Below are 24,704 nucleotides of genomic sequence, written 5' to 3' on the forward strand. Positions count from 1 at the left end.
CGGTTGGCAGTATACCTGGGTAGGGCTGATAGGTGCACAGGGAAGAAGCATGTGGGTGCCTCAAAGGCCAGTTCCCTCAATTCCAGCTCAGATCTGCTCCACTCTGACAGGGCCTGCGCTCCAACGTCCTCCTGTCTTTTGATGATACCCCTGAGAAGGACAGCTTCAGAGCACGGAGCACCAGCCTCAACGAGAGGCCCAAGAGGTGTGGAGCCTGTCATGGGAGTGCCTGGTGTCCGGGTGGGGCAGGGCAGGTCTGTGAGCTGTGACCTGTGACCAGCATGGTGCATGCAGGGCCTGAGGCTGCCCGGCTGCCCTCAGGCTAATGAATGGAAATGGGACTGTGGCTGAGGGTAGGCCCCTGTGCAGGCTGTGCTGGGCACCAAGGTGCCCTGGGGTGGTGAGGCAGGGCAGGGCCTGTGAAGGCCACTAGTGCTCCACATTCAGTTGGAGAGCCCAGAGCTCTTCTCACCAAGCGGCCGTGTGGTCTGCGGCATCCTGGAGACTGCGTGCTGGGCCGTGGCCAGTCCTGGCCTGCCTGGGTGGCCCGTGCAAGAGGTGCTGAGCTGGGGATTGGGGTGCCAGCAGTAAGTAGGACATCTGTGTTTGGATCTGACTACTGAATGAGCCCAGGGTTGCATTAGGGCATCTGTGACTCCTGAGAAGCCAAACACCTGGCCTGGATGGGGAGGAGCCTCAGGGCCCCAACACCCTCTCCTGGGGACCCAGGGCCCTATGGTCAGCCCAGCCTCGGGCCGGGTGCCCTTTCTCCAGAACTCACTTCCCAGCCCTTGGCTAACTAGGGGACATGTTCTTCTCTACCATCGCAGCCGCTTCTGCCAAATCTGACAAAGATCTGTGCTAGGCCTTGTGTTCTTGTTTGCATTTCATTTGAACGGCTACCCCCTTCCTGTCCCCCACCTTCCTGCCTAAGCTTTTTTGGCTCTCCCTAAGTGGGAATACGGCATTTTCCAGAATGACCAGGTCAGTGGGACCTAAAGTCACAAGCTGTTCTCTCAAGCCTCTGGTGGCTGGGGGCCGCTAGTTAAGAACTGGCCTCTCTGAACAGTTACCCTCAGGGCCTCAGCTCTTCCTAGTCCCTGAACTGGGCAGTGCTGGCCTTCCTCAGGGTGCGCGGACACCTGGTCAGCACAGCCTGGAATCTGCCGTGCGGTGAGATCCACACCCGTTTAGTTTGCACTAGTGTTCTTTGTTTTGGTATCACGAGTGAAACCTTTTTCTGTCATGTTTACAAGATGTATTTTCATGCGTTTTTTGTTTTCTGTTTCTTCCCCCTGCTAACTGGCTTCTGGCATGGTTTTTTGTTCATCTCACCCACGGGCTCTCCATGCTGACCCTGTGGCCTGTGACCTTTCCTCCTCATCCCTCCAATGGCTTGCTCTCCCCTCCCGGGAGCTGGGCTCCCTGGGGCTTGGGCCTTCCTTCCTCACCTGGTAGTTTGAGGATAGCCAGACCCCCCAAACAAGGCTTGAATAACTCTCCACCCGTCAAAGAATTCAAGGAGAGCTCTGCAGCCGATGCCTTCCGGTGCCGCAGCATCAGTGTGTCTGAACATGTGGTCCGCAGGTAGTGGGCTTTGTTGGGTGGGGGGCTCAGACCCTGGAGCTTGGCCCGTGAAGTGGCGCTGCCAGGCGGGAGCACCTGGGTGGCGGTGCATGGGGCTGCTTGCATGACTTCGTTGCCTACCCATGCCCTCCCTGGCTGGAGCAGGAGGAGAGCCCAAGTGGTACCTCTTGGCCACAGTGGCCTGCCCTGCTGAGCCCAGCCCTTGGTCCAGGGAGCCTGGCAGTGAGGGGTGGGAAGGTTGCATTCTGTCCCCAAGCCTCAAACAAGCACGGGCTGGCTACACGGCTTCCTCAGGCCGTCTGGGAGCCAGAAGCAAGTGTCCTTTGGCAGCCTCCTGCAGGCCTGTCCCCATTGATCAGGGGCCTTTGCAAGTTAAAGCAGTGGGAACACATTCTCGAGGGTTTGGCTTTTCATATCCTCTCTAGTGAACGTTCTTCTTGAGCTTTCTTCTAGAAAAGGTCTGCTTTCTGTGGTAGCTGAAAGGGAATGGGGGTGTGTTTGTAGGGCAATAGGGGTGGGGGCCAACCTGGGAGGGGCAGGGGAGGCCTGGGCTTTTGAAGGATGAAAGTCTTGGTCTCCTCCCTGCTGTGTTGGGGTGCAGGTGTTGGCTCTCGGGGTCACTGTTTGTGCTGACCAGGCCAGGCTGCACTAAGCAGGGGATACCTGCCTCTTCACTTGGAAGCCCCTTCAGATCTGTGTCCTGCTGCTCGGAGACCCACCTCCTCCCTGATGCCTGGCTTGGGCTCCAGCCTCAGGCTGGCCTCCACTGAATGGGGTTTGGCTCGGGGAGGGGCAGTGGTCATTGAGGCTCCCTCTTAGCTTTTTTCCATGCACAAAACATGGCAAAGGTGATGTGGAATTTGTATGAGAATTAAACCTGCATAAGCCCCCCTCTTCTGGTCACTGGGGTGCATGTGGAGCACAGGGTTACCTGAGTGTGAGGGTAAAGAGCCACACACGAAGCCCAGACCCTTCCTGTCCTCGATGGGAGGCCCTGTGGGCAGAATGCAATCTTTGTGCGTGCGTCCCGTGGTCTCGCTGTCTCTGCATGACTAAACTTCTGCCACGAAGCCATCACCTAATTCTCCCGTGCTTTGGTGAGGGGATGTCTATCTCTCCTGCCTCCTAAGCCTCTGCTCCCAGGAGTGGGCCTGGGTCTCCCATGAGCTCCTGCACTTCCTCTCTGGGGTGACATGTCCACTCTGTTGCCAAGCTGTGGCTCAAGTGGCCATGTGCACTGGCGGGGTCTTTCTGAGCTTGGCCCTCTCAGCACATGCATGCCTCCATCTCTGGTCCCCAGTGGTAGATAATTTGGCCTGCCCAGTGCCCTGACCTTGCCATGGTCCCTCCCTCCAGCAGGATCCAGACGTCCCTCACGAGCGCCAGCTTGGGGTCTGCAGATGAGAACTCAATGGCCCAGGCTGATGACAACTTGAAAAATCTCCACTTGGAGCTCACAGAAACATGTCTGGATATGATGGCCAGATACGTGTTCTCCAACTTCACAGCAGTCCCTAAGAGGTGTGGGCCAGGCTCCAGGGTTGGGGCAGGATGGGCATAGGGCCAGCTTTTCTCCACTGCTTTGGCCAAGTGACTGTTCTTGGTCAAAGTAGAGGCAGCAGGTGTGGCCTATGGGGCTCCTTCCCTTGGGTTGGCCCAGGCAGGGCAGCTCTGCATGACTGAGGATGCCCATCCAGTGCTTCCACCTGGTGGTGTCCAGTAGCAGGGCCTATACTCCTGTGCTTTCAGATCCCCCGTGGGAGAGTTTCTCCTGGCCGGAGGTAGGACCAAAACCTGGCTGGTTGGGAATAAGCTTATCACCGTGACAACGAGTGTGGGGACTGGAACCCGGTCGCTTCTGGGCCTGGACTCGGGAGAACTGGAGGGCAGTCCAGAGTTGAGGTGACTGAACCTTCCGCCCCCTGCCTGCTCAACCTTGACAGTGCCCAGGCTTGCATGGGACAGTGCTGTGCTGGTCTGGGGCCCATGGGGCACCCTGGTCACACTCTATATGGGCCCTCTGTCTCCAGCTCTGACCTCAGCATGCACATGAGACAGACAAAGGAGGCACCAGCCAAACTGGAGTCCCAGACTGGGCAGCAGGTGTGCCTCGGGGCCCGGGACCGGGTTCGCTCCATGTCTGGTGAGCCTCCACCCCATTCCCTCACAGACGTGTCTCTAGATCCCTGAGCTCAGCAAGGCCTCTGAGAACCAGGAGACCAAGTGGTTGGCTTTTGGCCCGGCCCAGTTCCTGAATAATGGAGGTGCTGTCTCTGTGAGCCCGCATCATGGGTGGGAAAGGGTGGTGTACCTTGTACACAGCTGTTACACAAGGCCCCCTTGCTGCTGAGGATTCTGTTCTCGTGGCCAGTGTTTCCTATGAGCCCTTAGCAGCCTTGGCCCTTAGCTTAGCTCATCCCTGGGGCTCTTCTCAGATGCAGCTGGAATAAGACATGGTGCAATTATGGGACAGGTGCTGGAGCCCCTTCCTGTGGTCCTGGGTCTACTAAAGCCGATACCATAAGAGGGCCATGCCCTGGGAGGGCTGAGCTGTGCTGGGCACTGACGTGGGGCTTCTTGGCCAGATGGGCCTTGGGTGGAGCAGCCAGGTCGGCTTGGTGGCTTTGCACTGGGCAAGAGGTGGTCACCAGCCATTCTGCCCTCAACCCCTTCAGGGGGCCACGGCCTTCGCATTGGTGCCCTGGACACTCCAGCCTCCCACTTCCCAGGCAGCCCTGCTTTCCCAGGCCCACAGACTGCACCAGCCAGCAAGCCTGAGAAGGCCTCAGCCAGCACCCAGCTCCCAGTGCAGAAGAAGACCAACCTGGCGGCCTATGTGCCCCTGCTGACCCAGGGCTGGGCAGAGATCTTGGTCCGGAGGCCCACAGGTACTGAGGGGTGGCTTGTGCTCAGCCAGCGTGGATCTCTTAGCACATAGTGGGGGATAGTTACCCATAAGGGGGAAACACAGGAGTGAGCAACAGCAGGCTGGGCCACAGGGGCATTTGAACTAAGTCTGCAGAGGTGAACAGTGGGGGAGATGCAGGTGGCTAAGTGGGAACATAACAGTCTACTTAGGTTCCATAACAAAGTGCCATAGACTGGGGGGCTTCCGTAATGAATGTATTTCCTCAGTCCTGGAGTCTGGAAGTCTGAGATTAAGATGTTGGCAGGGCTGGTTCTTCCTGAGGCCTTGGTTTTTTTATTGATGGTTATCTCCCCATGTCCCCACATTGATGTCCTCCTATATGTGTCTATGCCCATATCGCCTCTTAGGAGGACACCAGTCAGATTGGATAGGGCCCACCAGTACGACCTCATTTTACCTTAATCACCCATTTAAAGACCTCATCTCCAAATAGAGGCACATTCTGAGATCCTGGGGGTTAAGACTCAACATGATTTTCAGGGAGACAATCAGACTATAACAGGTGTTTCGGGTTAAAGGGGGACTTACAAGCCAAGGCGCAGGGTTCAGGAGGCACCTCGGTCGTGGTCTGGGCTGATGGTGACCAAGTAGTGAGAGGGATGGGATGCTGGGCCGCAAGGCCCTGAGATGGGGGCTCGGAGAGGCTCCTCACTTGTGTTTTAGCCCAGTCCCCCTGGGTTCCCGTTGGAGAGTGGGCACTCGGGAGGCGGGAGACCAGGTGAGAAAGGGCCAGGTAGGGCAGGAGGACGTGGGTTGAGGTCAGGTGTGATACTGTGATGTGAGGAGGCTCAGTAAGGAAGGTCGAGTCGTTACCCTCCAGGATCAGAGCCTTGTGTGGAGGAGGACAGAGCCCAGAGCCTCTGAAACTAGGCCCTGTCCAGCCCACTGGCGAGGAGGCTGCTGCTTTGAAATGCCTCCTGAGCCTGGTCTGGGTGCAAGAGCTGACCTGGGCAGAGGCTTGCTCATCACTGAGAAGGGTGACCACAAATAGGTGTTACTCTGACCTTGCGGCCTGGGGATCCTGGGTCCTTCACTCTCTGCTTTGAGCACGAAGAGCCCTGAAGGCCCCGGGCACATGCCCTTAAGGACAGTGCACCAGGGGCTGCCCAGGGAGGGTCGGGGGTGGGGAAGGGACAGGTTGGATGCATGGACTTGCAGCCTGAGGGGTGCTGCCTGCCCTCAGGGAATACCAGCTGGCTGATGAGCCTGGAGAACCCACTCAGCCCCTTTTCCTCGGACATCAACAACATGCCACTGCAGGAGCTGTCCAATGCCCTCATGGCCGCAGAGCGCTTCAAGGAGCGCCGCGACACGGCCCTGTACAAGTCACTGTCAGTGCCGGCAGCCAGCTCAGCCAAGCCTTCCCCACCCCCACGTTCTAACACAGGTGAGCACTGGCCTATCTCACACCTGGTACACACCATCTGATGGCGGTGTGGTCCACCACACTGTGGGCACATGCCCAACGGGTCCTCAAATCTTTCTTGGTACTGCCAGCCTCGGGCATTGCAAGGAGGCTGGCCTGTGGGAGGATGCCTATGCTGCTGACCCTGGTGTTGGGGAACAGGGCCTACTCCAGCAGGAGGGACTCTCCTTAGAGACTGGGCACTGGTGGAGCGGCAGACTTGATGTCCCCTCAGCTGGTCCTACTCACAGGATGGATGTGGGCAGGGCTGTGAGGAGCCTTTGCCCTGCTCCCTCCTCGGGGTGCTCAGTGTGCGAGGCTATAGGGTTGGCCCCACTTTTGTCGGAGTGTGGATTTGGATGCGCCAAGCACATAGCCTGAGCCTGCCTGTGAGCTCTAATGCCCCTGCCTGACTGGATTGGAGCCGATCTTCTAGGCCACCCTCTGGCCACAGATAGGGCTCAGAGGCTGAGCTCTGTTCCTGAGGAGGGGGGATGCACTCCCCTCCCCAAAATCCACTCTAGCAGCTTAGAGAGCTGAGACCCTATGCACACTCTGCCCACCTGCCTGCCCGGATGCTGCTGGCCCTCCCCTTTCTCCAGGCTCTGGTTCTGTGCAGGTCTAGTGGTGCCTGTTCTTTCTGCTCAACCTGTGCAGTCTCCTTTGCTGGCTTCCCTTGCAGTGGCCTCTTTCTCGTCTCTGTACCACGAGAAAGAGGCCACTGCAAGGGAAGCCAACAAAGGAGACTGCACAGGTTGAGCAGAAAGCATTTCCTGGGCAGGTATTCGTGCATCTCCTTAGTGCTTGCTGCAGAGCCCTACTCTGCCTCATAGATGCTGTTTTCACTGTCCCTCCTCCGCTCATCCCTACGTGATCTTGTCAGCCTCTCCTTACCCTCCAGGATCAGGGCCCTGACTTGCATGAAGATATCTGTGCATAATGTCTGCTTTGCCGGCAGGAACCCCTCTGCCCAGCCTTTGTGGCTGAGCTTTATTCCCAGGCTGGATGGGCCCTTCCAGCCCCTTCTTTAGGCTTGATGAGGTGACATTGGGGAGCTGAGCCACAGATGCTGGCAGGGGACAGCTTTTTGGGGGTGAGCCTGGCCCCGGTGGCTCAGCTGAGCTGACCTTGCCCTGTCCTCTGGTGATCTGATTGGCTTTGTGGACTCACAAATTGGGCTGTGTGCCTTTACTATAGTCATGGGCTTGCTGAGGACCCTGCAAACTGACCTCTGGCCTGTTGCCCCCAGGCCCTGGCAGGGAGGGTTTGACCTGACAGCACTCTGGTCTGCCTGGATCCCCTGTGTGGGCAGGAGCCAGTTAGGAAAGGGCAGTGTGCAGATGGGCTCTGGCAGGGAGCTAATGAACTGTGCATATGCAGGGCTGTTTGCAGGTGGCCTTAGGCTGAGCTAACCCTTGGTGGCTTCTTACCCTGCCCCTGGCCCTGATACTGGCACAGGAAATGCTGCTTTGGGGCATCATGCCTTCTCCTGAGCACACCTGGCTTCGGGTTTGGCTTGGATTTGGAAGGCAAGCCTCTGCTTCCCAGAACAGGCTCCCCAGTTGTCTGCACAGGGACTTCTCCCGTGTCTGTCTTTCCTCCGGTCCAGGCAGGGAGGAGCTCAGGCCTCTTTCCCCAGTTTCTGGGGCTGGTTCAGCCACTCCTCCTGAGCTGGGCCTCATCCCAGGTGTTCCTCCCCCTCGGGGACCATCTGCCCTCGCCTCCCTGCCTTGCTGGAGGAGCAGCAGCAGCTTCTCTGGATACCTGGCTGGGTGGGTGGGGGTTAGAGAAGCCAGATGACCCCTCATCCTGACCCCCTGGAGCCTGTGTAGGATCACACCCACTTAGCTGGCTTGGTGGGCAGGGGTAGCGTAGAGCCACAGGCAAGGAAGGCCTTGGGTCAGGTTCTACTGGGGGCACCTGTGCCCTGTCATGGGGAAAAGGCTGGTACCTTTGAGGCCACATGAGCTCCCTGGGCTGGACCAGCACCCAGCAGCCATGTGTGTCCTTTCAGACTCTGCCGTGGTTCTAGAGGAGGGAAGTCCAGACGAGGCTAATTTGCTGCCCCCAGAACTGGAGGACTTTGAGGCAACACTAGGCACAGACAGGCGCTGTCGACACACTGAAGCTTATAGCAGGGTGAGTATCGCTGGGCACCAGAGCCACTGGCTTGAGGGGCCCTTCGGTTATTCTCCATTTGGGCCTTCAGAGCCAGGCTTGCTTTCAGATCTCAGCTAGCCACTGGGTGTGGGAGGTGGGGTGAGACTGTGAGGCAGGGTCTAAGGTGGAAGGGCGGGGCTGAGGCAGGGGTAGAGCCAAGGCAAGGGGGTAGGGTCTCAGACAAGCAGATGCAGGGACTCTCCATTCTCAAGCTTTGTGGTTCTGAACTTGGGCAAGTCTTTTTTTCCCCCAACTTTTTTTTAAAATATATTTTTGTTCATTTCAGAGAGGAAGGGACAGGGAGAGAGAAACATCAATGAGAGAGAGAATCATTGATCGGCTGCCTCCTGCACACACCCCACTGGGGATTGAGCCCGCAACCCGGGCATGTGCCCTTGAGCAGAATAGAATCCGGGACCCTTCAGTCCCTAGGCTGACGCTCTATCCACTGAACCAAACCAGCCAGGGCTTGGGTGAGTCTTTTAACCCATCTTTCTCATCTGAGAAATGGCTGCCTATTCCTCTCAGTCCCTTCTGCTCAGACCAGGGATTTCTAAGAGCTCCATCTAGGGATGGCTCCTCACTGGTGGCATCCTTTGGTTTGTGGGGTTCTTGGCTCCTTTGCCCAGCATGTTGCACAGGCAGGTGCTGTCCTGGGGGAGGTTGGGATCATCAGCTTGGTGCTGGTGGTTCTGTGGCCCTGGGCAGGAGGACATGTGGGGCCTCATTGCCTCCAGGTAAACCCCAGGTGGGCTCAGTGACAATGAATGTTTTCTTGGGATACGTTCTTTCCAGTCATCTTCAACCTCCAGCCAGGAGGAGAAGTCATTCCGCGCAGAGGAGCTGTCCGCTGGGGGGATCCCCATCGAGCGGGCTGTCTCCTCCGAGGCAGCCCGGCCCTCCGTGGACCTCTCTTTCCAGCCCTCGCAGCCCCTGAGCAAGTCCAGCTCCTCACCTGAACTGCAGACCCTGCAGGACATCCTCGGGGACCCTGGGAACAAGGCTGACGTTGGCCGGCTGAGCCCTGAGGCTAAGGCTCGGTCACAGTCAGGGATCCTAGATGGGGAAGGCGCTGCCTGGTCAGCCCCAGGCGAAGCCAGCCGGGGCCCCTCCCACGCTGAGGGTCCCATGCCTTCCAGCTGTCCCCGCTCCCCCAGTGGCCTGCGGCCCCGAGGCTACACCATCTCTGATTCGGCCCCGTCACGCAGGGGCAAGAGGGTGGAGAGGGACTCCTTCAAAAGCAGAGCAGGAGCCTCCAATGCCGAGAAGGTGCCAGGTATCAACCCCAGGTGAGCCTCACCCTCTGGGCTGGAGCTCCCGGACAGGACAGCCTCTGTGGTCACATGGCATCTAATTGCCTGGGATACAAAAGGCTGGGGTATGGTCTGCATATCCTCTTCCTGGGCTGTTCAGTCACAGGAGAGGGCAGTCCTTGGGCAGTGGGCACAGGCCCTACTGCCTCTTTGTGTGTGATCGCACAGCCAGGACGTTGATCTGGGACCTGCAGTGCCACGCTCAGCCCTCATCTTTCCCTCTGCAGCTTTGTGTTCCTACAGCTCTACCATTCGCCCTTCTTTGGTGACGAGTCCAACAAGCCAATCCTTTTGCCCAATGAGGTGGGCATGCCTTTCCTCCCCTTCAGGGGTTCCCTGGAGCCTGGGGTCAGGGCACAGTGGGATGCCCAGCTCTGGGTAGTGGTGGCCTTAACCCAGGCTTGCAGGGGACTGCAGCCTCAGCTCCCTGTGGCAGCCTGTGGTGATCGGCCTGGGCGGGGAGAGCCCTCCCTTGGGCAGGCATCTGGCTGAGCCTGGCCAGGCAGGGCTGGTGCAGGGGACAAGCCCCTGCCCTGGACTCAGACCGGACTCTGTGGCTGTAGTCTTTCGAGCGGTCAGTGCAGCTCCTCGACCAGATCCCATCATATGACACGCACAAGATTGCCGTCCTGTACGTGGGAGAAGGCCAGGTGAGGCTGCTGGGATGGCAGGGCCTGGCCTAAGTGCCAGGGCAGAGCTGGGCGGCCTTCCTATTTGGGGCGGGGGTTGGGAGGATGGACCTTTGTCCTCCACAGAGCTGTTACCATGTAAGTTGCTAGAGTATTAAGTGGTTATTGAGCTCCATACCAGGTACTATTCTGATGTGAGGACAGACGAGTGAGAAAGACGGGTCAGTGTGTAAGCACATGTACACCAGAGAGTGCTGAGGATTGTGGAGGGGAAGGGGCAGGTCCCAGGAGCCTGAGTATGAACAGGGTGCTGTTCTCATCAATGATCCAAGGGAGGTGACACTGAGCAGAGATGCGAGGGAGATAGTATGTGTGCAGGTGTGTGTGGGAGCATCCATTGTAGAAACATCCCATGCAAAGGCCCTGGGGAGAGGCACGCCTCATGTCATCAAGGGTTGGCACTGAGTAAGCACTGGGCAGGGGGTGGAGGTGGAGGTGGGGAAGTGATGGGGAGGGGCCAATCAGCGAGAGCTTCATGGGTCGCTGTAAGGCTGTATTTCTGTTCCCAGTGAGGTGGGAAGGTCTTGGATGGTTTTGAGTCAAGGGTTTGCTATGATTCAACCGAAACCTCAAAAACATCGCTCTGGTTGCTGATTGGAGAAGTGGGATAGTGACAGTCCAAGTGAGAGAGGGGCAGGTCTGAGGAGTAGGTCAGTAGGTGCTGAGGAATGCTAGGGTTCTGGGTGTATTTTGACAATGGAGCTGACCAAGTTTGCTGGCAGACTAATTATGAAAGGGGAAGTCAAGGATGTCACCTAGGGAACTGTTGGAATGAAGTTACCTTGCACTGAGTCCAGGTTGATGACAGAAGTGGGGGTCTTTGCCAAGCCACACCATTCATCCCCCCACCAACCACGCCCTGACTCCCAGCAACCCCCTGGGGCCCTTGGGAGCTGTGCTCAGGGGGCGGCAGTATACGGATGGGGGCGACTTGGGAGAGGTGCCACCATGCTTCTCTCTCTCTACAGAGCAATAGTGAACTCGCCATCCTGTCCAACGAGCATGGCTCCTACAGGTACACGGAGTTCCTGACAGGCCTGGGCAAGCTCATCGAGCTCAAGGACTGTCAGCCGGATAAGGTGTACCTGGGTGGCCTGGATGTCTGTGGCGAGGATGGCCAGTTCACCTACTGCTGGCATGATGACATCATGCAAGGTGTGAGCCTTCCTGTGGCGTGTGTCCTCCCCAACCTCATTCCTATTGGCCTATCCTTGGGGGAGCAGTGGAGGTGTCCAAGGGCCTGAGGTCATCAGCCTGAACACTGAGGCAGCAATTGGGCTGCAGCTCTGTTTCCAGAAGCTGCCCTCAGGGAGAGGAGCCAAGTGCTGCTGGCCAGGCACCAGAGACATGGCTTCTGCAGGCACCCAGAGCCTCTGCTCCTGGCGAGAGGCATAGAGGTCCTACTGCCCCCTTGCCAGCACCCTGCCTGGACCGGGCCGGGCCCATGCAGCTTTCCCCCTCTACCTCACAGCTGTCTTCCACATTGCCACCCTGATGCCCACCAAGGACGTGGACAAGCACCGCTGTGACAAGAAGCGCCACCTGGGAAACGACTTTGTGTCCATTGTCTACAATGACTCTGGCGAGGACTTCAAGCTGGGTACCATCAAAGTGAGCAAGGGGCTTTCAGGGCAGGTGGGCATGAATCTGGGTCCCTGGGCACCCTAGCTGGAGGCCACATCTCTGGGGAAGTGCCCACTGGTGCATGTTGAATGGAAGCAGTGAGCGCCACTGAGACCAGTGTGGTGATAAGCAGGAGCACTGACTTGCTTTAGTGTCCCCACTGCCAGCTGGGGTGGCCAGGTCCCCCCTCTGAGCCTGTGTCCTCTGTAATGAGGATGACAACCCTGTCAGTTTCTTCTTTGAGCCTGTGGCACATGGCTGTGGTTTTGCGAGGAATAACTGAATGCACATGTGCTTAGCACGGTGCATGGCATGTAGTAAGTGCTTAGTGTGCTCATGCTGTGAGCCCTGTTCCCTTGCTACCTCCTATCATTGCAGAGTGGTTGGGGGGTGGGGATAGGCCCTGGATTCCCTCCCCTTTTCATGTGCTTGTGCTCGAGGTCCTAAGGGGAGGAGGTGGGCTCAGTCCTGGCAACTTGTCAGAGTGGGGACATGGAAGACGGCGACAGCTCCAAGGCCAAGCAGGATGGGGAGCCCAGCGCAGCCCAAGTGTCTGAGGTGCTGGTGCTCAGAGGAGTTCAGATTTATCCTCAATGCAACGGGAAGCTTTGGAGGTTACTGAACACAGGCTCCGGGCAGAAAACCTGGTGGAGGGCAGGAGTGCCTGTAGGGAGGCTGGTTGGTTCTCCTTTGCTGCAAAGCTGGGAAACCAGGAAGTGCCCGAGGCGGGGGTGGCTGGGCTGCTCCTTGAGGTGCGGCGCTCAGGTGCACTGCTGCTGGTGCGTGTGCAGTGCTTGGACGTGCCGGCTGGTGAGGCTCTTGGGAGCTGTCAGCGTGTGGAGGGCATCTGAGCCAGGGGCTGGGAGCCTGCAGAGCTACACGTGCTGCTTTCAAGTGACAATGAGGCAGTTTTCAGCGGGTGGCAGCGGGTGCCCCAGGCAGAGTGGTGTGTGTGTGGGGGGGGGGGGGGGGGTGGCTCTGTGACTATTTATGATTATAACTGTGAACTTACACTTCAGCAAATTCATATGCTGGGATCCTGGTGTGGAGAAGTTGGGTTTTAGAATGTAAGGTAGCCAAGAGGACATATATCAACCCTAGTCCCCAGGCTGGATAGGAGGGAGTGTGCAAAAACAATAGTGGCATTAGCGAGCATCTAGCACTGATGAGCTGCTGCCCTTCATGAGGAAGTGGGAGAAAGTGGCCTTTGGTGTTGAGGTAACCCTGCTTTTGTCTGAGCAGGGCCAGTTCAACTTTGTCCATGTGATTATCACCCCTCTGGACTATGAGTGCAACCTGGTGTCGCTGCAGTGCAGGAAAGGTGAGGCCTAGGGCCTGACGGGGAGGCTCTTGGGGTCCTGAGCCCCATATGAGTGCTGTGTTTCCCCCAGACATGGAGGGCCTTGTGGACACCAGCGTGGCCAAGATTGTGTCTGACCGCAACCTGCCCTTCGTGGCCCGCCAGATGGCCCTACATGCAAATGTGAGTAGAGGCGGCATCTTGGGCAGGTGGGACAGGCTGTAGGTACCACCCACAGAGGACTCACCACTCTGCCCACCCTGCCCCAGATGGCCTCGCAGGTGCACCACAGCCGCTCCAACCCCACTGACATCTATCCCTCCAAGTGGATCGCCAGGCTCCGCCACATCAAGAGGCTCCGCCACCGGGTAGGGAGGATGGGCACCTGGTTGCAGAGGCTTCCCCAAAGACAATGGTGGCTGGCCAGGGAGGGTGCCAATATCCACTTGGGAGAAAACATGTGCTGTCCTCTGGGCTTGATGCCAAGGCTTCCTTTCCCTTCAGATCCGTGAGGAAGCCCACTACTCAAACCCCAGCCTGCCCCTGATGCACCCCCCGGGCCATGCCAAAGCCCCGGCGCAGGCCCCTGCCGAGCCCATGCCCACCTATGAGACAGGCCAGCGGAAGCGCCTCATCTCCTCCGTGGATGACTTCACAGAGTTTGTGTGAGGCTGCAGCTGGGGCAGTGCCTGGTCGTGTTGGAGCTCACTAAGATGCTGAGGACATGCCCAGGGCTCTTTGCAGCTGCCCTGCTAGACCCTCCTGCCCCCTACAAGGCATTGGGCAGTATTTATTTGTGCAAATGAATAAAGTGGTCGTGTGCCCACTGGACCTCAATGCTCGGACATAGACACAGGTAGCAGTCAGCCAACTCATTTATTTGACTTTGTCTGTTGGGGGGGAGGAGAAGAGGGGCAGGATCAAGGCTGAAGCTTTGGCCATGCCCACAGAGTTAAGGGGGCCCATCAGGTTGTTTTCAAGGCCTCCCCCCTTCAGGAAAGCCTCACACAAGTGTTCACACACTCCCCTTTCCCAGCCCCAGGAGCCAGCCCCAGGGAGGGGTCTTTCCCCCACAGTAGTGCTGTTCCTGATTCAGACCCGACACCAGCAGGCCTGGGCCCTGCCTCTCACTGCCTGGCCTTGGGCAGGGGAACAAGGCCATGGCGGTGATAAGAACTGTCTAGGGAGTAGCCCTGCCCTCAAACAAAAGTCCCAGCACCTGCCCAAGGCCAGACTCAGAAACAAGCAGCAGCTGTCACTTTCTTGGCTCTGGCCATGTGGGCAGCTGTCTAGGAAGGAGGCCAGCTCTGCAGTCCCAGCTCCCCCTCAATGCAGGCAACAGTGGGCACCAGGCCATTGCAGCCACCAGGCCCCTTGGCCCTAGTGAAAAATAGCGACGTACAAAAATATATACATTTTTAACCCCATATAAATTACTGACAATAGACACATAGATGGCAGCTGGAAGTAAGTGCACTCAGCAGGGGACAGGAGAGGTAATAATTTAGGGGGAGGATAAGGGGTGCAGGTTCCCTCCCCGCAGCCTGGATCCTTAGCAAGGGGGAAATGTCTGCCCAGGAGGTGGGGCCGGGCACAGCCCGCTGTACCTGAGGACTTGGGAAATAAATTAGTATCTGAGGCCGGGCACTCGGTCCAATACTGCTGTGTCCTCCCACAGAGGCCTGGAGAGGGAACCCTGGGTCCTGACTGGCCACTTGGCCTCTTTAAAGTGCTGAAGCCCACAGAGAGACAAGTGCTGCCCACTCTCTGGGGGAGCTGCATGCAGCTGTTCTGCCTGGCCCTAGACCTTGAGGGTGGCAGAAAGTAATACTGAGCATTAACTCCTGGGCCCAAGGGGCTGGAGTGAAGCCACAGGCCACCCCAGGGAAAAGGCACGAGAGCTCAGGTCCCTTGGGGCTAAGTGCTGCTGGGGTGGACTTTGTTCTTGGCCCGTAAGGAAGCCCTGCTGGGGCTTGTAGTCAGGCCGATGCCTCGACTGGCCCGGGCAAGGCGGCTGGGCAAGGCTGACTGCAGGTCTGTGGAGGAGCCAGGGGGAGGCACAGCTGGGGACCGGCTGGTTCTTCGGCCATGCAGGCTCTGCAGCCTTCGCTCCAGCTGGTAGACGTCCTCCGTGGCCTGGTTGAGTCGGTCAAACTGGGCAAGTAGGGCCTCGAACACGGCTTGGAGGCGGGAGGGCTCGGGTTCCACCCGTGGCCCTGGCCTGCCTAGGCCCACACCCAGCCCATCCAGCTGGCTAGAAGAAGTTGAGAGATGGGAGGCATCGGAGTCCCCGGTAGGTGGGGGCATATCAGGGGACGACTTGGAGCCCCTGGATGAGCGGGAGGGCAGTGGTTCCATCCCTTCAAAGCGGACTTTGTGGCGGAACTGGGGGCGGCACAGGGGCTCGGTCAGTCCGGCTGCACCCTGGGCTCACCTGGGCCCAGGGCGCGTCCCTCTCCCCCCCCACTGGGCCGTACCCACCTCCTTGACTTTGCTGAAGCCCATCCAGAGGCGCAGTCTGCGCAGTAACAATTCTACCATCTCGTAATCCTGTGGCTCCCAAGCTGGGCGGTAGAGCTCCCCACGAAGAGTATGGTACCGCCACCGGAGAAGGACTGCCCCCAGCCTCAGAGCACCCCATAGCCGCAGGGCCCAGAGCCCCGTGCACAGCAGAGGGGACAGGCGCCAGGACTCAGGGCACAGGGCTGGCCAACCAGCCCTGGGGCACATCACCAAGAGGGCCTGGGCCGCACTCTTAAGTGAGTCCATGCAAGAGGATACCAGCTATGGGAAAGGTGGCATGAGTGAGGGATGCACCCCGGGCTAAGCCTCCCCCTAGAGCCCCACCATTACCTACCAGAATAGCCAGCTGAGCATAGGCCACCGCGAGCGTCACCAGGCCTAAGGCTGCCCCCAGGAGCTCCGGCAGGGCCCGGCACAACGTCTTGCCGAAAACCGACCACTGACGCACGAAGCGCAGCTGCTGCGTGGCCTGTGGGCAAGGGGCGTCAGCCGACCAACCCTGGCTCAGCCTGCCCAGCCCCATGCCCGCTGGGCCAGCCTCACCTTGACCAAGAGCAGGAAAAGCAGCGAGGCGGCCAGACCACGGGCCGCAGCGCTCAGCTGCGCCACCTGCTCAAAGCTGGTGAAGCGGCGCGGGCGGCGGCGCACGAAGCGCGTCCACTGGCGGTCTGCAGCGCCCAGCTGGGCCAGGCGTAGGAGGGCTGCGGCAGCAGTCAGTGCCACCAGCAGCCACCGCGCCCACGCCCCAGGCCGCGCCAAGCGCACACGCCCCTCCCTGCGCCAGGCACGCGCCTCTGCCACTGAGAAGTACAGTGCGAACAGCAACAGGCTCACCTGCAGAGGCGGGGCCGCGGCGGGTCAGGACCTGAGTGGGTGGTGTCAGGATGTGCTAGGGGCGGGGCTGGGATGTGAGGGTGTGGGTGGGCTTGGGCTGTGCTGGGGGCAGGCCCAGGAGGGCGGAGCTTACTGTGGTGAGCAGAGACAATGAGAGGCCTGCGCTCAGGCGCCGCAGCGCAAATGGACGGATGCTGAGGGAGGCCACCGCGTGTCCAGCTACGGGGAACTCGAGGCGCAATGTGACGGCGGCGTGCAGTCCCACGGCTGGGCTGTAGCGTGTGAGCTCCACGAACACTGCGCGGCTCCTTCTCAGACGGCAGGGATGAGGAACAGGATGAGGGAGGAGTGAGAGGGCAGGAACCTCAGAGGCAGGGCCTCTGGTGGTGGTGGTGGGGGGGGACATTGTGTGGACTGGGGAGGAAGTAGAGTGACCGATATGGAGCGGCAAAGCTGGGGAGTGAGAGTAAACTGGGATCTCTGATGAGGGGTACCACCAAGGGTTCAGTGGATCGCGGCAGAGCGAGGCAGCCTGTCTCATGAGTGCCTACCTATTGTCGATCCAGTTGTGCAGCTGCAGAAAGCCCAGCTGCTTGCGGCTCTCCTCCAGGCTCAGCCCCAGCTCCTGCACGTAGCCCCCGCTGTCGTACACAGAGCAGTAGCCCCAGTACCAGATGCTGCAAGTGAGGGGCAGTGTTAGACAGCCCAGCCCTGCAGCAACCTGGGAGCCATGCTGGCTGGGAGGAGGGGCTCCTCTGGAGAACACCCTGGCTTCTCCTGTGCTCACCCCAGCACATCTGGCGCAGAATAGGCCCACATCTCAGAGCCGTTGTGGGCAGCACTACCCCAGCCAATGCCATAGTCGCTGGTGCTGAAGCCACCGGAAGCTGCTGAGCACGTGTGCGCCCCTGAGCCTGGCCGGTCTGGGCAGAGAGCTGAAATCAGAGGGCTGGGGATTGAGCATGACCAAAGCAGGATAGCTTACTGTTTACCAGCTCCACATGATCTCCCCTGAAACCCTCCCAGTAATCCTGAAGATAGCTGTCCTGGTCTCACTGACTGATTGATAAGGAAAATGAACCAGGGAGAGGGTAAAGGTCACATAGCTAGGGAGTTCAACCAAAACCCTGCCAAAGCCTTCTCTTTGGAAAAGAGCAGGGACAAGTGCCAGAGTGGCCCCAGCTCACCTTCCTTCAGCCGCACCTGCCGCAACCGTGGGGGCCCCAGCTCTGGGCTGGACTGGTTCCCATGGACGTAGGGGAGCAGCACATGGGACATCCACGGCCAGAACTCATCAGACCTGCCCGCACCAGAAACAGTCACATGCTCAACCCCTCAGCTCCCCGTGCTGCCAGGGGTCAGAGGTCCAGGGAGCACAACTACTGCAACCCTGGCCCAGCCCGTAAGAGGCTGTCAGTGCGCCAGAGGGGATGAGGCATGACCCCTTTCCTCAACCTCGGCCTATTGTCGTTTGGGGACAGGTAACTCTTACGGGCTGTCCTGGGTGCCGTAGCATGTTTAGCAGTATCTCTGGTTGCTACCCATTGCCAGCAGCACCCACTGCAGTCCTAATAACCAAAAATGTGTCGAGACCCTTCCCAATGTCCCTTGGGGGATGAGCTGGACCAAGGGCAGGATCAAGGTGAACCCTGGTTGGCATCAGTACCACCCTGGCCCAGCAAACAGATGTGTACATGCATCCAGGGTGTCTGTACCGGGTGATGGCCAGGAAGGCCTGGCTATCTAGCTCCTGCCTGATGGCACTTTGCAGGCGGTAGGCGTGGCTGTGGCATGAGGCGTCCCCATAGTTGGCCAGCAGTGTCACCAGCAGGAAAAGCATGTACACCAGGAGGCTCTGGGGAACAGGGACAGCCCTAGTGTCAGCCATTCCCAGCCCAGCTACCGTAACAGGGCAAGGTTCTGGACAGCAACCTAGCCAGGGCGCCTAGCACTGAGAAAGGGCAGCACAGACGCCCCACCAGTGCCCCACTTAGGGGCAGACATGTGATCCACTGAAGGCCAAGGAAGCCACACCTAGGGCCCTGCCAGAACAGGCAGAAGGAGGCACTGGAGGTGGGTATAAGGGGCAGAGAAGGACTAGGGGCATCAGGAGTTGGGGTGATGGGAGGGAGATGGACTGCAGAGCCCTAGGGCCTTCTTTGGAGAGGAAGGGGTACATGTGAGGTTTTTGAGAAGAGGCTGCACTAGCCAAGGGATAAAGAGGATGGGCAGGCACTGGCCACAACAGCCTGACTCACCCTCAGCATTTTGTGTAGCCTCTTGACTTTTCGGGCTTCCTCCTTTGCCAGAAAGAGCGCAAAGCCGTGTGGGGGCCGCACACGGGGCACACGCTCGCTCACAGGTGTCACAGCCGGGCTCTCCACCAGGGTGTCATCCTCATCAGGGTGCAGCCGCTTGGCCACCAGTGAGAAGTACAGGGCTTCCAGCAGAACCTGAGCCAGGGGTGGCATCAGCGAGGCGCACAAGTGCCAGTGGCTGGCAGCCTGGCCCCCTGCATCCCACTCACCTTGAGAGGCTCCCAGCCGAGGAATGAGGCCAGGAAGCTGGAGCTGCTTGAGAGGAGCCACATGACACTCACACCAGGGGGGAAGTTGGCACCGACCCACCCCGAGACTCCCACGGCCCCAGCCACCAGCAGCAGGCTGAGCCCATGGGCCAGGGGTGCACACCAGGCCGGCAGCAGTCGCTTCCGCAGGCCCTCCACCAGCCCTGGGGAGGCAGAGACAGATGGGTGACTGGGGGCCCAGAGGGAGGGGAGGGAGGGGCATCCCGGGGACACAAGAGCACACCTGTCCTGGAGAGCCTTGCTGACTGGGGCTGCTCCCACGTCAGGCCTGGGCTGGGGAGGCCGCTCTCCCCCAGTCTCCGCAGCATCAGCATCTCCGTCCTCTCCCCAGGAGCGCTGGACCTGAGGCACAGGATGGGAGCAGAGGGCACTCACCTGGCAGCCCACACACTGTTCACCTCATCTGTGAGGCAGTTCCTTGAGCCTCTCTGGGCCTTGCTCCTCACCCCCACCCCCAGGTCCTGGCAGCCTGTCTCTCTCACCCCCTCACTTCCTGCTTACTCCATCGACCTTGCCCCATAACTCTCTGTGACCTGTGCCACCTCTCCTGTCCTGCGACCACTCCAGCAGCCATGCCTTTACAGCAGGACTACAGCAGAGTCCCACTCCTGCTCTTCACACCAGCAAACTATGAATGGCTTCCAGTGAGCACTCCCCATGCCTCGGGCCTTCCTCCTCAGCCTCCCTGCCACACATGGTGCACAGAGGAGCCCTGTGCTCATGCACCTCTGTAACCTAAGACTAACTTTTGAACAAGGACGTATGTTTTTCAAATTCCAATAGTGCACAGCACTCCATGGGACCCAGACACTGCGTGTCTCTCATGGTGCCACCGCCCTTCCCAGCTCCAGAGCTGCTACCCTGGGGAGAGAGAATGAGAGGAAATGGGGAGGAAGGAGAAAGGGGGGAAAGGGAAGCAGGACCCGGACAGGCACTTAATGAGAAGGCAGTGCACACACTTAGGGTGATGTTTGCACACCTATGCCCTGATTACAGAAACAGAAGAGAACAGGTCCCAAAATCTCAGTACCTGCCTGCCACCGAGCTACCCTAAATATTTCTAGTTTATGCATTTCCTAGAGCCGTGGTCGGCAAACTGCGGCTCGCGAGCCACATGCGACTCTTTGGCCCCTTGAGTGTGTCTCTTCTACAAAATACCACGGCCTGGGCGAGTCTATTTTGAAGAACTAACGTTAGAAGAAGTTTAAGTTTGAAAAATTTGGCTCTCAAAAGAAATTTCAATCGTTGTACTGTTGATATTTGGCTCTGTTGACTAATGTGTTTGCCGACCACTGTCCTAGAGAATAAAAGGCAACATTTTCTAGGGAAGTGGGAAATTACAGAGGATATCAGTGCCAAATTTTCCTTGAAATTGACTTTTCTGATTATAAAAGTAGCATCAACTATTTGTAGGAAGTAGGTTAATAATAAACGGAGAACAGAAAAGACAAGATAGAGCTACAGGGAGTAGACATGCCCCACATAGAGTGTGAGGACAAGGAGCTACAGCCGTTGGAGGAGAGCAAGGAGCAGCAGCAGGACAAGGAGGCTGCAAAGAGGAAGCTGGTGGGGGCCAGCCAGGAGTCGGGTTTCTAGCCCTTCTATTGCTATCTCCAGTGCCAATCGCCAGCTGATGATGATGGATGGGAAGTCAGGACCCTACTTTTCCTCTGGGCTTGAGCATCAAGATCCTGAAGGAGAGGGCCCAGGAGCTGATCGAAAACATCCACCAGAGCAGGCAGAAGGACCATGCACTCACGACCAACTTCAGGCACAGCCTCAAGATCAAGGTTTTGGACCTGACAGAGCAGCTGGAGGAGAGGATGCATCAGCTTTATAATTACCACAAGATCATCAGGAAAGGTTCCAAGAGTTTCACCCAGAAAATGTTCCAAAGGTTTCACCCAGAAAATGGCCAAGATCAGCCATTTGGAAACAGAACTCAAACAACTGTGCCACACTGTGGAGACCATGTACAGAGACCTGTGTGTCCAGTTAGAGCTACTGCTTTGGAAGAAAACAAGCCCATGAAGATGGTGAATGCTGACGGCTTCTGAGTCACCTCTCGGACACCGAGAAGGCTCCGAGGCCACCACTCTAGCCACTTAGAAAGCTGTTTGTACAGTTCTATAATGATCTTGGCAAACACACACACACACCACACAAAGGCAGCGAGTCCAGCCACCATCATGGGCCCAGCTGTGGTGTCCCCAACATGTGGCAAATTTACCCCATCCCAGCCCTACACAGTTTATTAAACATTTGAATTTTAAAAGAGAGAGAGAGAACAGATACTTAATACCAGCATTTCCATCATGACAGGAGCAGTATTGTTATAGTTATTTCTAGTCCCTTTTCTATATGTTCATGTTTATATTTTACATGTGGGTATAAACATGTTGTATCAAATCATAGAGTGGATACAGCATAGAATACACACAATTTTACTTTCAACTCTAAGCCGCATGACAGCAAAGACTATGTTTGCTGTTGGATAGCATTCACTGATTCCTTCAGTCACCCAACAAGTTGTTAATCCCCTACAAATATAGGCACTGTTCCAAGCACTGAGTGAAAAGAGCAAAGTCCATGCACTTATAATGTGCACACAGTAGTGGGGGAAGCAAACATTAAGCATGAACATTGCTTCAAGTATGGGAAGCAGGGGAGGGAACTGAGGCCTAAGTGTGTGTGTGTGTGCACACGTGCATAGATCCATGTTATTGCACCTTACTGCCTTTGCTTAAGGCAGGAAGGAAGGTAGCTTTGAGTGAAGACCTGAAGGAAGTAGACCATGAAGCTCTTATCTTGGGGAGGAACAGGCTACGCAGAGGGAACAACAGATACAAAAGATGGAGGCAGAAGAGTGAGGGATGCTGTAACCAAAAGGAAGGGGGTAACAGAGAGAAGGTGGCAGGAAAGGACTTGGGAAGGTGTGGAGCCTGACTGGGTATGGTTGGTGGGGCATGTAAGGAGTGCACCCAATCCTGGTGGGCACCTTCAAGTTGCCCCGATGACATTTCCCTCCTGGCAGGACACCCCTATGTAGTTTCCTCCCATGGAGAAACCAAGAGGATCTTGTGGAGTGAGTGTGTGACTAACAAGGCTGAGCCATCAAGGGAACTGACCATCCACTCTGGGGACACTAGCTACCCCATTGCGAGGACGCTTGAGCAGCTCAATGGTGTGGTCCAGACAGAGAAGCTGAGGCCTCCCACCAACAGCCAGCACCAAGATGCCTGTCATCTGAGTTAAGCCTAGAATTTTGGGGTAACCCATTATGCAGCCATAGCTAACCCATGCCCCAGGAAGGCTGTGACAGGGCCTGCCTCATGGAACAAACTTTCTCTGGTGCAGATGGAGGACTCTGCTAAGGTGGACCTGGAATGGACCAGGCAGAAGATGACGCTTGGATGGAAGGGGCAAGGGCAGGTGGAGAGAAGACTTCTGTGAGGAAGGATGCAGAAAGGAGTCAAGGATGAATATACAATTTTTGGCTGGGGATGGAAATGTCTCAGTGGGGAAATCAAGTGCTCTGTGCATGCTGTTAAGTCTGCACTGCACACTATCCATGAGGAGAAGCTGTAGGCAGACAGTCAATGTCTGAACAGAGATCCACAAGGGGGTGTGCTGCTGCAGGTATTCAGGTAGTTGGGGCGGTCAGCTTATAATTACTACCCTAGAATCTCCCTATGTTACAGTTTTTAATCAACTGGAAATTTCTTCATAAAAATGCCATCATGTCATGGTTATGTCTTCATAAAATGATTGCAGAAATTTTCCCTTTTTCTCTGTGTCTGGGACAATTTGTGCATCTCAGTAATTTTTGGTTGCTTGAAAATTAGAAGAGTTAAAGGAATAGAAATACAGATATTAAAATAAATACAAGAAGCAGAAAGTGCCTGGCCGGTGTTTCTGAGTAGTTAGAGCACCAGCTTGCGCACCCAAGGATCCCGGGTTCGATTCCCAGTCAAGGGCATGCATCTGGTTTGCAGGTTCGATCCCCAGCCCTGGTCGCAGCATTTGCAGGAGGCAACCAATCGATGTGTCTCTCTCACATCAATGTTTCTCTCCCTCCCTCCCATCTTCCCTTCCACTCACCCTAAAAAGCAATGAAAAAAAGATCCTTGGGTAAGGATTAACGACAACAACAGAGTAGAAGGGAGTTCCTAATGAATCTTGTTACTAAATTGGAAACAAGTAGTCTCAAAAGAAAAAAAATGGGATATTTAAAAACCTGACAATGATTCTTCATCACAGCCACCCTTTCTGTTCCTCAAATGTCCCTCCTCCTGCTATACTAAAGGGAACATTCCTGGGCCATTGCTGACCCCAGGAAGTCCTTTCAACTAGTGAGGGACTCAGAGGTCAAACAACGTTACCCGAGCTCCACACTGGGGCCATGGGGCTGGACAACAAGAGGCCAGTCCCATGCAGGAAGCAGGGTTTCTTGGCCTGGGTCCCCTACACATGCCTCCACCCCCCAGGAGCTGGGCACTCACAGGCCAGTGAGTAGATCCGTTTCTACTTGAGTGTCCTGGGTGGGGGCCAGGCTGCTGACCCCTTCAGCCAGGATCTGCCGGATCAGGTCTTCATCTAAAGAAAGCAGGATGTGTCATCAGGGAGGCTTGGGCTCCTCCCACCCTGAGCCTTAGAACCCTCTTGGGGAGAACTTATGGATGTCTCCCATTCCTGCTCACCTGAAGCTGAGAAGTATTTGGCAGGTGAGGAGGGGCTGACCAGGGAGAGACTGTCCTCCTCAGGGCCCAGAATGTGGCCCATCCGACCCCGTGCCAGCCGCTGCAGGGTGCTGCCCATGATGGATGGGTCACTCAGCAAGTCTGGCCAACTGAGCGTACCTTCGCTGGATGGCCAGCACACCAGGCTATAAATGACACAGGTCAGCAGGGGGAGCCCAAGGAAACACGCCTACACATCCAGTCACACACGGATACATGGGGCTTCTGAGCAAACACCCCCCTGGAACAGTATGTGACAACACAAAGGGCCAACAAATACTGGACAAGGACACATGACAGCACATACAGCCCAGGTAACCATGACATGGCACACACGCAGCCCGGATACCCATACAATGGCACACACGCAGCCCAGACACCCATGACATGGCACACACGCAGCCCAGATACCCATACAATGGCACACACGCAGCCCAGACACCCATGACATGGCACACACGCAGCCTGGGTAACCATGACATGGCACATGCAGCTGACCTACACCAAGGTTCACATTTTCTCTAGGGGCCCCCACCTTTTGGAATCATCCAGAAATAAGTCACTTTTCATTTGTCCAGCGAAGGCCTGTTGAAAAGTACAGACAGAGCCTCAGACTCCGAGCTGCCCAGAGGCAGTGGGACCCACTCAACCCAGGCAGGGCCCGTGGGGAACCCTCACCTCGGCACGGAGCCCAGGGAAGGCGAGGAAGGAGCTGTCCAGCACAGAGGAGTCCAGGTAGCTGTCCATGTCCAGGACCTGCTGCCCTGTGGGTGTAGGGTTTGGGGCCCCAGCCACCTGCAGGGAGAGGCAGGTAGTCAGCAGGAGCAGCTCTAGCTCCTATTTCAGGGAGACATGCACCCTCCTGAGCCAGCGGAGTCTAGACTAGTTTTTTCTAGAGAATGTTCTAGAATGATGCACACATTCTATACCTGCACTGTCACCATAGCCCAAGCATGTCAAACTCGTGGCCCACCAACGAATATTTTTGCGACCCAGCCAATGGTATATAAGAAAC

At 57.2% G+C, this 24,704-nt stretch overlaps 2 protein-coding genes across 6 annotated transcripts in view; one reads left to right on the top strand and one right to left on the bottom strand.

Moving 5' to 3' along the window:
• Nucleotides 1–13,857, top strand: part of TSC2 (TSC complex subunit 2) — a 38,315-nt gene extending 24,458 nt beyond the window's left edge. The window contains exons 25-41 of one of the 5 annotated variants that reach the window (XM_080677128.1): nt 111–205; nt 1,459–1,587; nt 2,944–3,108; nt 3,337–3,489; nt 3,618–3,730; nt 4,263–4,475; nt 5,700–5,903; nt 7,936–8,060; nt 8,877–9,370; nt 9,622–9,697; nt 9,958–10,044; nt 11,052–11,238; nt 11,555–11,694; nt 12,949–13,027; nt 13,098–13,189; nt 13,276–13,374; nt 13,511–13,857. In XM_080677128.1, the coding sequence (XP_080533254.1) occupies nt 111–205; nt 1,459–1,587; nt 2,944–3,108; nt 3,337–3,489; nt 3,618–3,730; nt 4,263–4,475; nt 5,700–5,903; nt 7,936–8,060; nt 8,877–9,370; nt 9,622–9,697; nt 9,958–10,044; nt 11,052–11,238; nt 11,555–11,694; nt 12,949–13,027; nt 13,098–13,189; nt 13,276–13,374; nt 13,511–13,675 (2,616 nt within the window). In that variant the 3' untranslated portion in view covers nt 13,676–13,857. The remainder of the gene's footprint in view (nt 1–110; nt 206–1,458; nt 1,588–2,943; nt 3,109–3,336; nt 3,490–3,617; nt 3,731–4,262; nt 4,476–5,699; nt 5,904–7,935; nt 8,061–8,876; nt 9,371–9,621; nt 9,698–9,957; nt 10,045–11,051; nt 11,239–11,554; nt 11,695–12,948; nt 13,028–13,097; nt 13,190–13,275; nt 13,375–13,510) is intronic. The other 4 variants (XM_080677129.1, XM_080677132.1, XM_080677130.1 and 1 more) reach the window with 4 other exon arrangements.
• A 12-nt stretch (nt 13,858–13,869) lies between these two features.
• The window catches only part of PKD1 (polycystin 1, transient receptor potential channel interacting), a 51,436-nt gene continuing 40,601 nt past the window's right edge, over nt 13,870–24,704 (bottom strand). The window contains exons 31-46 of the mRNA XM_080677127.1: nt 24,368–24,484; nt 24,225–24,274; nt 23,651–23,835; nt 23,453–23,546; nt 19,174–19,292; nt 18,891–19,093; nt 18,622–18,816; nt 18,079–18,218; nt 17,551–17,663; nt 17,151–17,298; nt 16,915–17,040; nt 16,497–16,671; nt 16,073–16,363; nt 15,864–15,998; nt 15,488–15,790; nt 13,870–15,391 (exon numbers count right to left, since the gene is read on the bottom strand). Of these exons, the coding sequence (XP_080533253.1) occupies nt 14,924–15,391; nt 15,488–15,790; nt 15,864–15,998; nt 16,073–16,363; nt 16,497–16,671; nt 16,915–17,040; nt 17,151–17,298; nt 17,551–17,663; nt 18,079–18,218; nt 18,622–18,816; nt 18,891–19,093; nt 19,174–19,292; nt 23,453–23,546; nt 23,651–23,835; nt 24,225–24,274; nt 24,368–24,484 (2,862 nt within the window). The 3' untranslated portion in view covers nt 13,870–14,923. The remainder of the gene's footprint in view (nt 15,392–15,487; nt 15,791–15,863; nt 15,999–16,072; nt 16,364–16,496; nt 16,672–16,914; nt 17,041–17,150; nt 17,299–17,550; nt 17,664–18,078; nt 18,219–18,621; nt 18,817–18,890; nt 19,094–19,173; nt 19,293–23,452; nt 23,547–23,650; nt 23,836–24,224; nt 24,275–24,367; nt 24,485–24,704) is intronic.

Source organism: Plecotus auritus, assembly GCF_963455305.1.
Source record: "Plecotus auritus genome assembly, chromosome: 7".
Classification (NCBI taxonomy): Eukaryota; Metazoa; Chordata; class Mammalia; order Chiroptera; family Vespertilionidae; genus Plecotus; species Plecotus auritus.